The sequence below is a fragment of the Mobula birostris genome, chromosome 31 (assembly GCF_030028105.1).
Source record: "Mobula birostris isolate sMobBir1 chromosome 31, sMobBir1.hap1, whole genome shotgun sequence".
Classification (NCBI taxonomy): domain Eukaryota; kingdom Metazoa; phylum Chordata; class Chondrichthyes; order Myliobatiformes; family Myliobatidae; genus Mobula; species Mobula birostris.
Window position 1 is genome coordinate 4,215,001 of NC_092400.1, and position 13,609 is coordinate 4,228,609.

The 13,609-nt window shown below is 47.5% G+C and overlaps 1 protein-coding gene across 4 annotated transcripts in view; it reads right to left on the reverse strand.

Annotated features, from left to right (window-relative positions):
• The window catches only part of LOC140190683 (RNA-binding protein Musashi homolog 1-like), a 206,015-nt gene extending 200,179 nt beyond the window's left edge, over positions 1-5,836 (reverse strand). For 2 of the 4 annotated variants that reach the window (XM_072247472.1, XM_072247470.1), the window contains exons 1-4: positions 5,604-5,836; positions 5,293-5,333; positions 4,823-4,904; positions 4,550-4,634 (exon numbers count right to left, since the gene is read on the reverse strand). In XM_072247472.1, coding sequence (XP_072103573.1) covers positions 4,550-4,634; positions 4,823-4,904; positions 5,293-5,333; positions 5,604-5,665 — 270 coding nt within the window. In that variant the 5' untranslated portion in view covers positions 5,666-5,836. The remainder of the gene's footprint in view (positions 1-4,549; positions 4,635-4,822; positions 4,905-5,292; positions 5,334-5,603) is intronic. The other 2 variants (XM_072247471.1, XM_072247473.1) reach the window with 2 other exon arrangements.
• Positions 5,837-13,609: the final 7,773 nt, after the last annotated feature.

Consider the following 13,609-nt stretch of genomic DNA (forward strand, 5'->3'; position numbering starts at 1 on the left):
AGAGAGAGGGTGTAGTGTGTGTGTGTGTGAGATAGAGGGGGTGTGTGTGAGAGATAGAGGGGTTGTGTGTGAGATAGAGTGGGTGTGTGTGAGAGATAGAGGTTGTGTGTGTGTGAGAGAGGGTGTGTGTGTGAGAGAGGGTGTGTGTGTGAGAGAGGGTGTGTGTGTGTGTGTGAGAGAGAGAGGGAGTGTGTATGTGTGAGAGATAGAGGGTGTGTGTGTGTGAGAGAGGGAGGGTGTGTGTGTGTGTGTGAGAGAGAGGGTGTGTGTGTGTGTGAGAGAGAGGGTGTGCGTGTGTGTGAGAGAGAGGGTGTGCGTGTGTGTGAGAGAGAGGGTGTGCGTGTGTGTGAGAGAGAGGGTGTGCGTGTGTGAGATAGAGGGCGGTGTGTGTGAGATGGGGGGGGTGTGTGTGAGATAGGGGGGGTGTGAGAGATAGAGGGTGTGTGTGTGTGTGTGTGTGTGTGTGTGTGTGTGAGATAGAGGGGGGGTGTCTGTGAGAGATAGAGGGTGTGTATGTGTGTGTGTGTGTGTGTGTGTGTGTGATAGAGGGGGGGTGTCTGTGAGAGATAGAGGGGGTGTGTGTGTGTGTGTGATAGAGGGTGTGTATGTGTGTGTGTGTGTGTGTGTGTGTGTGTGTGTGTGTGTGTGTGTGTGTGAGATAGAGGGGGGGTGTCTGTGAGAGATAGGGGTGTGTGTGTGTGTGATAGAGGGTGTGTATGTGTGTGTGTGTGTTTGTGTGTGTGTGAGATAGAGGGCGGTGTGTGTGTGAGCTACAGGGGGGTGTGTGTGAGATTGGGGGGTGTGAGATAGAGGCGGAGTGTGTGTGTGAGATAGATGGGGTGTGTGTGTGTGTGAGATAGAGGCGGGGTGTGTGAGATGGGGGGGTGTGTGAGATAGAGGGGGGTGTGTGTGAGATAGAGGGGGGGTGTGAGATAGAGGGGGGGTGTGTGAGATAGAGGGGGGGGTGTGAGATAGAGGGGGGGGGTGTGAGATAGAGGGGGGGTGTGAGATAGAGGGGGGGGGTGTGAGATAGAGGGGGGGTGTGAGAGAGGGTGTGTGTGAGAGAGGGTGTGTGTGAGAGAGGGTGTGTGTGAGAGAGATAGAGGGTGTGTGTTAGAGATAGAGGGAGTGAGTGTGTGTGAGATAGAGTGGGTGTGTGTGAGATAGAGTGGGTGTGTGTGAGAGAGAGGGGGTGTGTGTGTGTGTGTGTGTGTGTGTGTGAGATAGATGGGGTGTGTGTGAGACATAGAGGGTGTGTGTGTGTGTGTGAGATAGAGGGGGTGAGTGTGTGAGATAGAAGGGTGTGTGTGTGTGAGATAGAAGGGTGTGTGTGTGTGAGATAGAGGGGGTGAGTGTGTGAGATAGAGGGAGGTGTGTGTGTGTGTGTGTGAGTGTGTGAGATTAAGGGTGTGTGTGTGTGTGTGTGTGTGAGATAGAGGGGGGTGTGTGTGTGAGATAGAGGGGGTGTGTGTGTGAGATAGAGGGGGTGTGTGTGTGTGAGATACAGGGGGTGTGTGTGTGTGAGAGATAGAGGGGGTGTGTGTGTGTGAGAGATAGAGGGGGTGTGTGTGTGTGAGAGATAAAGGGTGTGTGTGTGTGTGTGTGTGTGAGAGATAGAGGGGGTGTGTGTGTGTGTGTGTGTGAGAGATAGAGGGGGTGTGTGTGTGTGTGAGAGATAGAGGGGGGTATGTGGGTGAGATAGGGGGTGTGTGAGATAGAGGGGGTGAGTGTGTGAGATAGAGGGGGGGGTGTGTGTGAGATAGAGGGGGGGTGTCTGTGTGAGATAGAGGGGGTGTGTCTGTGAGAGATAGAGGGAGTGTGTGTCAGATAGAGGGGTGGTGACATGGGGGGGTGAGATAGAGGGGGGGTGTGAGATAGAGGAGGGGGTGTGAGATAGAGGAGGGGGTGTGAGATAGAGATAGAGGGGGTGTGAGATAGAGATAGACGGGGTGTGAGATAGAGATAGGGGGGTGTGCGTGAGAGATATTGTCTGTGAGATAGAGTGGGTGTATGTGAGACAGAGGGGGTGTGTGTGTCTGAGAGGGTGTGTGTGTGTGTGAGAGAGAGGGGGTGTCTGTGTGTGTGAGAGATAGAGGGGGTGTGTGTGTGAGAGAGAGAGGGTGTGTGTGTGAGAGATAGAGGGTGTGAGACATAGAGGGGGTGTGTGTGTGAGAGAGAGATAGAGGGTGTGTGTGTGTGTGTGTGTGTGTGTGTGTGTGTGTGTGTGTTATTGTGTGACAGAGGGGGTTGTGTGTGTGAGACAGGGGTTGTGTGTGTGTGTGAGAGATAGAGGGTGTGTGTGTGTGTGTGAGATAGAGGGTGTGTGTGTGTGTGTGTGTGTGTGTGTGAGAGTTAGAGGGAGGGGTGTGTGTGAGATAGAGGAGGGTGTGTGTGTGTGTGTGTGTGTGTGTGTGTGTGTGTGTGAGAGTTAGAGAGGGCTGTGTGTGTGAGATAGAGGGGGGGGTGAGAATGGGGGGGTGAGTTAGGGGGGTGTGAGACAGAGGGGGTGTGTGTGTGAGAGATAGAGGTTGTGTGTGTGTGTGTGTGTGTGTGTGTGTGAGAGATAGAGGGGGTGTGTGTGAGAGAGGGTGAGTGTGTGAGACAGGGGGGTGTGTGTGTGAGAGGGGGTGTGTGTGAGAGGGTGTGTGTGTGTGTGTGTGTGTGTGTGTGTGTGTGTGTGTGTGTGTGTGTGAGAGAGAGAGAGAGAGGGGGTGTGTATGTGTGAGAGATAGAGGGTGTGTGTGTTTGTGTGTGTGAGAGAGAGGGTGTGTGTGTGTGTGTGAGATAGAGGGGGTGTGTGGGAGAGATAGAGGGGTTGTGTGTGAGATAGAGTGGGTGTGTGTGAGACATAGAGGAGGTGTGTGTGAGAGAGATAGAGGGTGTGTGTGTGAGAGGGTGTGTGTGTGAGAGAGAGAGGGGGTTTGTGTGTGAGAGATACAGGGTGTGAGTCTGTGAGAGATAGAGGGTGTGTGTGTGAGAGAGGGTGAGTGTGTGAGACATAGAGGGGGTGTGTGTGTGTGAGAGGGTGTGTGTGTGTGTGAGAGGGTGTGTGTGTGTGTGTGTGTGTGTGTGTGTGTGTGAGAGATAGAGGGGGTGTGTGAGAGATAGAGGGGGTGTGTGTGAGAGATAGACAGGGTGTGTGTGAGAGATGAGGGGGTGTGTGTGAGAGATAGAGGGGGTGTGTGTGAGATAGAGGGTGTGTGTGTGAGAGATAGACAGGGTGTGTGTGTGAGAGATAGAGGGTGTGTGTGTGAGAGATAGAGGGTGTGTGTGAGAAGGGGGGATGTGGCGAGAGAGAGAGAGAGGGAGAGAAAGACGCAGAAATGGGGGTCAAGAGAGGGAGGGGAAGGGGTGTGAGAGTGAGGGAGAAATGGGGGCGAGAAAGATAGAAAGGGGGAGAAAGAGGGTGTGAGAGAGATAGAAAGGGTTCGAGAGAGAGAGAGGAAGAAAAGCAGGAGAGAGAGGGGGATGAAAGGGGATGAGAGAGGGGGGAAGAAGGGTGGCGAGAAAGAGAGAGAGAAAGGGGATGGAGGGCGTGATAGAGATGATAAAGGGGGTCGAGAGAGAGAGGGGTGCAGCGAGAGGGGGGCAAGTGGGGGGAGAGAGGGGTGAGCGCTAGAGGGGGAAAGGCAAGAGGGTGAGGGGAAGGAAAGAGAGAAAGGGGGCGAGAGAGACACACACACACCCTCTCAGTGAGAGTGGGAGAGAGAGAGGGAGACAAAGAAAGACAGAAAGAGAAAGAAAGACAGGATGACAGAAAGACAGAGAGAGAAAGAAAGACAGAGACACACACACACACACACACACACACACACACACACACACACACACACAGAGGGACGATAGAAATCCCCTGTAACAAATATCAATCCGAATCCAATCAGCACAGATCTGTGGCCAGGAAATAGCCTTCACTTCCAGATCAATCATGCCATACAAATCTGGACCTGTAAAATTATTCCACAGTAACAAAAATTAAATCAATCCCTGGGTGCATAGTGATCCGCACCTCATCAACTCGTCCATAAAGCAGCGACGGGTTCCCTCCGAAACCATGAAAGTCGGTTATCTGTTTTAATAGCAGAGTGTTGGCCTAATGAATGAATGAATGTTGACCTATTTATGATCTTACCCCCCCCAGCCCCCGTTGCCATGCCAATGATCGCCGTGGGAACGCTGAAGCGCTCTTTTCTTTCACCGCCCTGCAACCCCCACCCACCCGCCAGACTTCTCCCCCTCTGCCAGTCCCTTCCCCGGTTCCTGCACCAGCTGGATCGCCCGTGTGGGAAACTCCGGAGCAAAATGCACGGATCGCAAAGCCAGCCACATGACGTGGGCTCGCTGTGTCTTTGAAACGGCACAAAAAACAGGCCGGGGGCGGGGGGGTGGATTTGGGAATGGTGGGGGATCTGAGAAACCTGCCCCGTCCCCGTCCCCGTCTAGCGGCCACCCCGGCCGTGCGCCAGCCACCAATCTCAGCTCTCTACATCACCCGCACTGTTACACTCCTCGTTTCGCATTGAAGGGAAAAGAAAATCAAATCACTTACCGTCTTCGAATCTAGTTCATGTCTCGGTTGCGCTAGAACTTTATCTACGCCCGTTTGGTCAACAAAAGTGACAAAACCGAATCCTCTAAAAATATAAAAAGCAGCGATTCACTATTTTTCCCCGCAGCGCGTTTTCACTCAGAAGGAAAAGATAAATTGTGAAATACACGGAGCAGTTTCGGATCGAGATTTTAGATGAATTACACAGACGTTCATTTAAAAGAGAAGTTTTGCAAAGAACCAATGTTTCCGAGTAGTAAGCCATTCGCTTACCTTGACCGTTTTGTAACAGGGTCTCGCATCACCATGCATTCTTTTACGTCGCCAAATTTACAGAAATATTCCTTAAGACCTTCTGTTAACGTAAGGGGTGGGGGAGAGAATACAAGTCAGGAGGAATAAAAAAACAAGTCTTCAAGTAGAATATGTATTTTTTTAAAAGTGCAATTAAAACTTTAATTAAAAAATAAACATCTGTATAAAGCAGCACCAGGTAATTAAAACACGGCTGCCCATCCAAATTTATGTGACTAAAACCACATTTTTGACAGGAGAGTGTTTGATTTATGTGACTAAAACCACATTTTTGACAGGAGAGTGTTTGATTTACGCTTAAAGTAAAATTTACATGTTTCAAGATGTAATCACAACGATTCGTATGCACATACAAAAATACGGAATTATCAATTGAATTTTAAGAGAAGTTTTTAAAAAGTTGGGAGCTGAATCAGGACCCTCCTTACCTTGTGTGGTCTGCCAGCTCAGTCCCCCGACGAACATTTTGCTAAAAAAAACATGAAGAAGAGAGAGGGGAAAAAAAGACAAAGACACAACTCAGAGACACGGGATTCGGCCATGTTGGCACCTCACACACACATACACATTTAAAGAAAAAAAAGTTGGGCCGTTAACCCAAGCCACCCTTTGAAAGTCAACACTACAATTTTAAACCGGATGATGTTAGCGAAATTAAATAAAGTTTGATTATGAAGAATTAAATGTGATTGCTTTAAAAAAAATACTAAATAAATGAATTGGATTTTAGCTCCTGTACCAGGGATCGTGCTGCGAGTCTGCACTGAGCACCGAGTTGGCTTGATTTGCGTCCGCCTCCATTACCTTCCAGTTCCAGCCAGGCAAGAAGGGCCCGCTTAGCAGAGGTAGGGATGCACAGGGGGGGAGCAAGGGATCGTCACTGGCGGGAGGGAGGGAAGGGGCAGCCCGGCCGAGCGGCTCTTCATGACCCGGCCTGAACCCCCTCCCCCCCCTCGCTAGTCCCCTCCTCCTATCCCGCCGAAAGTGGGCGGAGTCAGCCACCCCATCCCGAGCATGGTCCCGCCTCCCTTTCTCTCTCCCGAGCGGACCGGCGGCCGCTGACTGGCGGGGTCCGGGCCGTCTCCGGGGCAACCGCCTCGCCTGCTGATGTAACAATGGGAAGAACGCGCGCTGAAAGTTACAAAAACAATCGTTCGATACTTTCTTTTAATTTATTGGAATTCCACGTGGGCAGCCGGGGCTGCTGCGGGATTTTTAAAGCAGATTATTAGATCAGGAAATGGTCAAACTCCAGGGACAATGACATCTGCATCCACGAGATAACAGAACATTTATATTCACTGTTTACCATTTGAAAGATCGCGCTTTCGACCGAGTATAAAGGCTTGTGGAAGTTTTATTTTCCTGAAATAAAATCAAATCGGGTCTTATTTTAGTCACTGTGGCAATAAGGCTTCGGGGTGCTGTGATGTGGGTGGTCCACTGCTATTTGCAGATGCAGGGAGGAAGGTGTAGCATCGCCTGTATTGGTCAGTGGAAGAAACTCCTTACCCCTCCTCCCTCCTGCACACTAGAATTAGCATTTCGGCTTTTAGTGATTTGCTGGATGGATATCCTTGCAAATCCTGAAAGCAGAATACTTTACAAAGAGACACAGAAGGGTAAGACCTTCGAGACATAACTCTTCATCTCAGTTTGAGACGCGGGCTCTCCGTTCCTCGTGTTTCCCTTTTCATAACAAACTCCGGGTGACAACATCTCTTGATTGCTGTTATATCCGCATCTATGTCAGTGTTTGGATTTTGATCTCAAATTATGAGAATCGCCTTGATTATAAAACGATAACAGAAATCTGGTTTTAATCTCATCCTGTTTGCCTGAACATTGCTGAACACGTTAAGACTTTACCGTGTACAATGGTTGTAATTAAATTTACGCCAACCTTTACACGTGGCAACGGAATCATTACACAGCAATGGAGACTCTCACTCCCACAGAAACAGGGCATGGTTCAAACAGGTAAAGGGATTTCTGTGATTTCAAGATGAAGCCAAACATTCCCAACGTGCGACAAAAACTGAGTAACATGGATGAGGTGACCTCAATTACTCTAAATGTGTATTCCTCAACTAAAAGCAATGTAAACACACGAATAGAATATTCTTAATTTTCAGAGCCTAGTGACCAGTTTCTCCACGGTCACTTAATCTGTGCGTTGTGGACAAACGTTTAACGTACTTTAACAGTGGGAAAGAATTTGTTGACATTCAGTAGGCGAGTTGTTCAAGATATTTTATTACATCTGCAAAATAAAGGCAGAGCACCTTCGAAAGGCTGAAACATTATTACAGGGCATTGTTTCAAACTATATACTCTATATCTGTTTCCGCCTGCAGAGTTTCAACCAAAAAAAAACATTTACTGAACGATCGGGATTTTTTTTAAGTAAGTATTACGGTTTACAGTAATCCATGGCACGTGATGGATGATTAAGAAAAATAAATCTGTGACTGGATCTCATTTGAAAAGGTCACTCGTAGGAAGATAATCGCCTAAGAAGTTGCAGAACTGGAGACTGAATAGAATTCACACACAAACACACCAGCGTCTGTTTCACCGGATATAAAAGGATAATCATGTAAACGATCCTATACTGGCAGTTCCGGGTGCCATTCGCCTTTTATAATAGGTGACCATTTGAGCATTCCATCCATTCAGCCTTTGACAAAGTGTGTACTGTTGTTGAAACGCAGGGCGATTAATTTATTATATATTTAGTGCACTAAGGTGCTGAGCTTCTGGAGGGGGGCGGGGGTTTTGACCAGGACATCGCAAAAGCGAGCAGCTTTGAGGACCACCGTTACACGAGACAAGCAGAAATGTTTCCACATGTTTGATGAATCGGTTCAGAAAGATCGAGGGAAGAAAACCAACACGGTGAATGAAGGGAACGGACCAATTCAAAGTTTACACATGTGCAACAAGGACGAACGGTCAGAATGTAACCTGGGGCTGTGCGCCACAGATGTGGAGAGAGAAAGCAACAGTTCAGAGAATGCTTGCCTTTAGTTTTAGGCCATATGTCAAAATAATGTTTCGCCCTTTGTGAGCTCAAAAGATTATTTAAACTTAGTGCACTCTGGCGATTTATTTTTTAAAAAATCAGTGCGGTGTCCTTCTGGATTCAATTGTACCTTTCAGTCTGATCCTGTTTTTCGGTACGCAGGCGGATTACGGGAGGTTAGCAGGGTTTTGTGTTTAAACTGCCTGTCGGTCAGCTCCTGTTCTCTCCCGTTTGCTGATGGGTCTGAGCAAAATGACTTCACCCACACCGAGGATTAATCATCACGTGGCCGACTTAAGGCACGAACGATGCAAACGTCTGATCCACTTGCAACCGCTCAAGACCTCCATCCACAAACGATAAGTCGAATTCGGAATTAAATGCAACGGGGGACGTCTTAAAATGCAGCGATTATTGGTTGTTCGTAAGACATGTTACTATTTCAGAACAAGTCATTAGTACATTCTGCTGCTGACGTAACAGAATTGTGTCAAATCTGATTTGTAAAAAAAAAACTTATGCTCATGGTGCGAGGGTCTGGAGGTGCACCCTAGCTGAAAGAATGCACTGGGGTTCCGTTGATACTCAGTACATTGGATTCCCCACCACTGTTGATGTCACCTCATCACCTTTGCCCTGGGCACCGGACAGTGTCGTGTTACAGGCAGATGCGTGCGGGGAGGGGGTGGCTGTGGCATTCACATCCAGGTGTTTAGCTCAATCAAATTCCAAAATTCCATCCAGATTTCAATCTTTCATGACAGCCAAGCTACTTGAAAATGTATATATATATATTTGCAATATTGCCTGCTTTACAAACGGAGCCACCTCGTTCAGTCTGGGCAGCCCGAATACTCCCCAGCCAACTCTCCATGAATCGAAAGGCTGCACTTGGTAAGGCTTCGCACAATCTAAACATGTCCCAAGTCATTATTTATTAAACGCAAGGGGAACAACCATTGGCGGGCAGGATGTGACTGGCTCGGCCCAGGCTCACCAGGACCAGAGACTGTTCAGTGCACTGTACATTTCCCATCCTCATTAAGCCGGACTAACACAGCCGTCGTAGGGAAAGATCATCTGGAATATTTTTTACTTTTACCCCCCCCAAAAAAAAATGTCAGGTGGCCTATAACTGTGGGAAGGAATGGGGGAGACATTTTTGCACAGAAAGATCCAACAAACAATTAGCAACGAGGCGATCTGTTTCTTGAGGAACTAGTGTCAGATTGAGGGCAGAACACACCAATCCCCCCATCCCCACGTCCCCACGTTGCTTTTCTTTAAATAGAGCTATAGGGCCAGAATCATACAACATGGAAACAGGCCCAGGGGTTCACTGCCAAACCTCCTCAGCAATTTTATTCCATCCACACACCAGATTCTGCCAATCAGCCACCCTCCAGGGCAGGGGTTCCCAACTGGGAGTCCACGGAGCCCTTACTTAATGGTATTGGGCCATGGCTGGAACCCCTGCTCTAGGAGCAAATCACAGCAGGAAATAAATCTATCAGCCTGCCTGTCTTTGGCATGTGGGAGGAAACCTGAGGGGCCACAGGAAACCTACATGGTGACAGGAGGTACGTACAAACTCCAAACACCCATACACACTGGCACACACACACAGACACACATACACATACATACACACTAACACAGACACACATACACTCGCACACACACTCACACACAGACACACCACACATACACATACACTCGCACACACACTGACACACACAAACTCACACACACACTCACACATACAAATGCACACTCACACACAGACACACCACACACACAGACACACCACACACACACACACACACTCATACACATACACTCGCACACACACACACATACACACACACTGACACACACAAACTCACACACTCACACACAGAGCCACTGGACCTGTGAAACAGCCACTCCACCGGGTTGCACCACATGATTCTTTATATGCACTTGAGACAATACAGTTTGTTTCACTTTTTTCCCAAAAATACAATTATGAATAGCATGTGCAGTGAACGCAAATGGAGTCATGTCTTTGTTTTAAACAATCATTGCATTATCAAAAGCAGCATCCATCATCAGAGACCCCCACCATTCCGGCCATTCTCTCTTCTCACTGCTGCCATCAGGAAGAAGGTACAGGAGCCGCAAGATCCATACGACCAGGTTCAGGAAGAGTTATTGCCCCTCAAACATCAGGCCCTTGAACCAGCGGGGATAACTTCACTTGCCCCATCACTCAACTGTTCCCATAACCTATGGACTCACTTTTGAGGACTCTTCATCTCATGTTCTCAATATTTATTCCTTATTCATCTATTATTATTTTGGTTGGGTTTGTTTTTGTACTTGCACAGTCTGCTGATGTTTGCACATTGGTTGTTTGTCCATCCTGTTGGGTTACATTGATTCTGTTGTGGTTCTTTGTATTCACTGTGAATGCCCGCAATAAAATGAATCTCAGGGCTGTATATGGTGACACATATGTACTTTGATAACAAGTTTACTTTGAACTTTGATTTAACGCAAAAAAAAAACTCCTGGAGGATCTCAGCGGGGCCAAGTTTTACTTGCGGAGGCAACTCAAAGCATTAGTCCCGACGCAGGATCTTGACCCAAATCTCCGACATTCCTTTGCCTCCACAGCTGCTGCCTGACTCACTGAGTTCTTCCAGCAAATTATCTTTGGATCCAGATTCCTACATCTGCAGTCGCTTATGTCTCTGTCAATGCAATGTACAAAGCATTAACACCATTCATATTTCCTCCTCGTGCAATGCAGCCGTGCAGCATTTGAGGGGCTTTGCACAGGGCCTCAGTGTCCAGTGGCGGCAGAACTGTAAACTACGGCCCTCGACGGTGACTGTACTCCGCTTCAGTGGGTCCCTTGCCAGATACTGCTGCACCTTGAAATGTGTCAGTCAACAGCATCCACCTGCAGACCGCCTTACTCAAAAAGTCAAAATCAAAGTAAATTTATTATCAATATACATATACACTCCGCGGCCTCTTTATCAGGTACACCTGCACACCTGCTTGCTAATGCAAGTATATAATCAGCCAATCACGTGGCAGCAACTCGATGCATAAAAGCATGCAGACATGGTCAAGAGGCTCAGTTGTTGTTCAGACCAAACATCAGAATGGGGAAGAAATGTGTTCTGAGTTACCTTGACCTTGGAATGGTTGTTGGTGCCAGTCCTGCTGAAGGGTTTCGGCCCGAAACGTGGACTGTACTTTCTTCCATAGATGCTGCCTGGTCTGCTGAGTTCCTCCAGCATTTTGTGTGCGTTGGTGCCAGACGGGGTGGTTTGAGTATCTCAGAAACCGCTGACCTCCTGGGATTTTCATGCACAACAGCTTCTGGAGTTTACAGAGAACGGTGTGAAAAACTAGAAAAAAACACTCAGTGAGCAGCAGGTCTGTGGGCAAAAACGCCCTGTCAATGGGGGAGGTCAGAGGAGAATGGCCAGACTGGTTCAAGCTGACAGGAAGGTGTCAGTAACAAATAACCATGCATTACAACAGTGGTGTGCAGAAGAGCTTCTCTGAATGCACAACACGTCAAACCTTGAAGTAGATGGACCTCAGCAGCAGAAGACCATGAACATACAGAAACACACTCAGTGGTATACCTAGTAAAGTAGCCACTGAGTAAACCTCACCATATACTACCATGGTGTTCACTTCCTTGCAGGCATAAGTCTTACCGATACACAAGTCCTATACATAGTGCAGGTGCTACGTTAGTTTAACATTCTAAAACGCATCGCCTCACACTTGTCTATGCAGAAATCCATTTGCCACTCTTCAGCCCACTTCTCTTACTGATTAACAACCCACCCCCCCCCGTAATCTATGATAACATTCTTCACTATCAACCACAGCTCCTACGTTCATGTCACCTGCAAACTTATTGATCCAGCCTTTGTATGTTCACATCCAGTTCATTTATTACATGAAATGTTTATTCATATAAGGGTCCCAAGGTCAAGCACTGTGGTGCACCTCCCATCTGCGGCCTCCATTCTGAGACACAGCCCCCAACCACCTCCTGCTGCTTCCTTCCTCTGAGCCAGTGTTGGATCACCTTCGCTCACAGCTCCTGGATCCCAGGACCTCTAACCTTCCAGACCAGCCTACCAGGAAGGACATTTTACAGTGCTACAACATAATTGGGGCAGATAAACGAACAAGCCTAAATGTTAACAAAAGCCCTGGATGTGTTGTCTTACACCCGAAGATTTTAAAAGATGTGACTGAAGAGAGAAAACGTGTTGTTTGTCTAATTCTAAAATTCCCTAGGTTATGGAAATTTCCCAGTGGAATAGAAACAACAAGTGCAGCACTAATATTCATGAAAGAGGAAAATGGAAAACAGGAAACAGCAGACGAGTTATCCCAGTGTCAGTTATTGGGTAAATATTAGAATTTACTATTAAGAAGGAGGAAAATACAACACAAAGAAAAGTATAACATGACTAACGAGAAAATCTGCAGATGCTGAAAATCCAAGTAACACACACAAAACGCAGGAGGAACTCAGCAGGCCAGGCAGCATCTATGGAATGGAGACCTTAAAGGGTCTGGGCCCAAAACGTCAACTGGACTCTTTTCCATAGATGCTGCCGGGCCTGCTGAGTTCCTCCAGCATTTTGTGTGTGTTCTGTAACAAGACTACACAGCTTTGATAATATCATGTTTAATACGTTTGGTCCGGTACATTGAGGACTAATTAGAAGAGAAAACACAGGAGGGCCAGTAGATGTAATGAAGCATTGGATAATGTGCGGCCTACCAGGTTGTTGTACAGGATCGATATGGGGCTACAGTATTTGGATAGATAGAGAATGGGTTAGCAGAGGAGTGAATGAAGTTGAAGTGTTGGATCAGCGACAAGGTATCCCAGAGATCAGCATTGTGCCTCATCTATTTCTCAATGACTTAGATAAAGGTGCTAACTGCAATGTGTAGTTGTGTGATCAGTCAAGCTGAGTATGACGTTCTCCTAAGGGGTTATTCCCATAATGGAGAATGTCTGTGTGTGATTTTGTTTAACATGGGCGGGCTGATGCAGGGGTGACCATCACACCTCCTTGACAGATTAGGGTCAATAGACTTCACTCTTCCAACAGACACCCAGCCAAACTCCTTCCTCCAGCTCTGCAGAATCCTGAGATCATGAAAAACTCTACTGCCCATGTCCTGACTTCATTTATCATTCCTGTACAGGACACCTGCTCTGATTTCTAATTAAGCAATACATGCATTAATAACTTTTATCCATATCTTCAAACCCCTCATTACTTGGCTCCCTCCCCCAAACTCTGTAATCTCCCCGTAGCCTTGAAATTCTGGACTCTTCAAATTCTGGTCTCCTAATCTGCTTCTAACTATTGCCCATCATGATAGATGGCTGAGGGCTTATAACACCCTCCCCAATCTTCTTGCTCATCAACCTCACTTTAAAACAACCCTTAATAAAACACGTCTTTGATCAAGTTCCTGTCCCGAGGATCTCCCGACAGGGGCACAAAGTCAATTGTTAGGTTACACTGCTATGAATCTCCCAGGGGGCGGCGGTGGGAGGGGTGGAATTTCCGTTACATTAAAGGTGCTGTGTAAATTAAAGTTGTTGTGTTGTTGCCTTTATCTCTGATATCAGGTTAAATGTTCACGAGCGAGCTGATGCACGGTGATACGTTGGC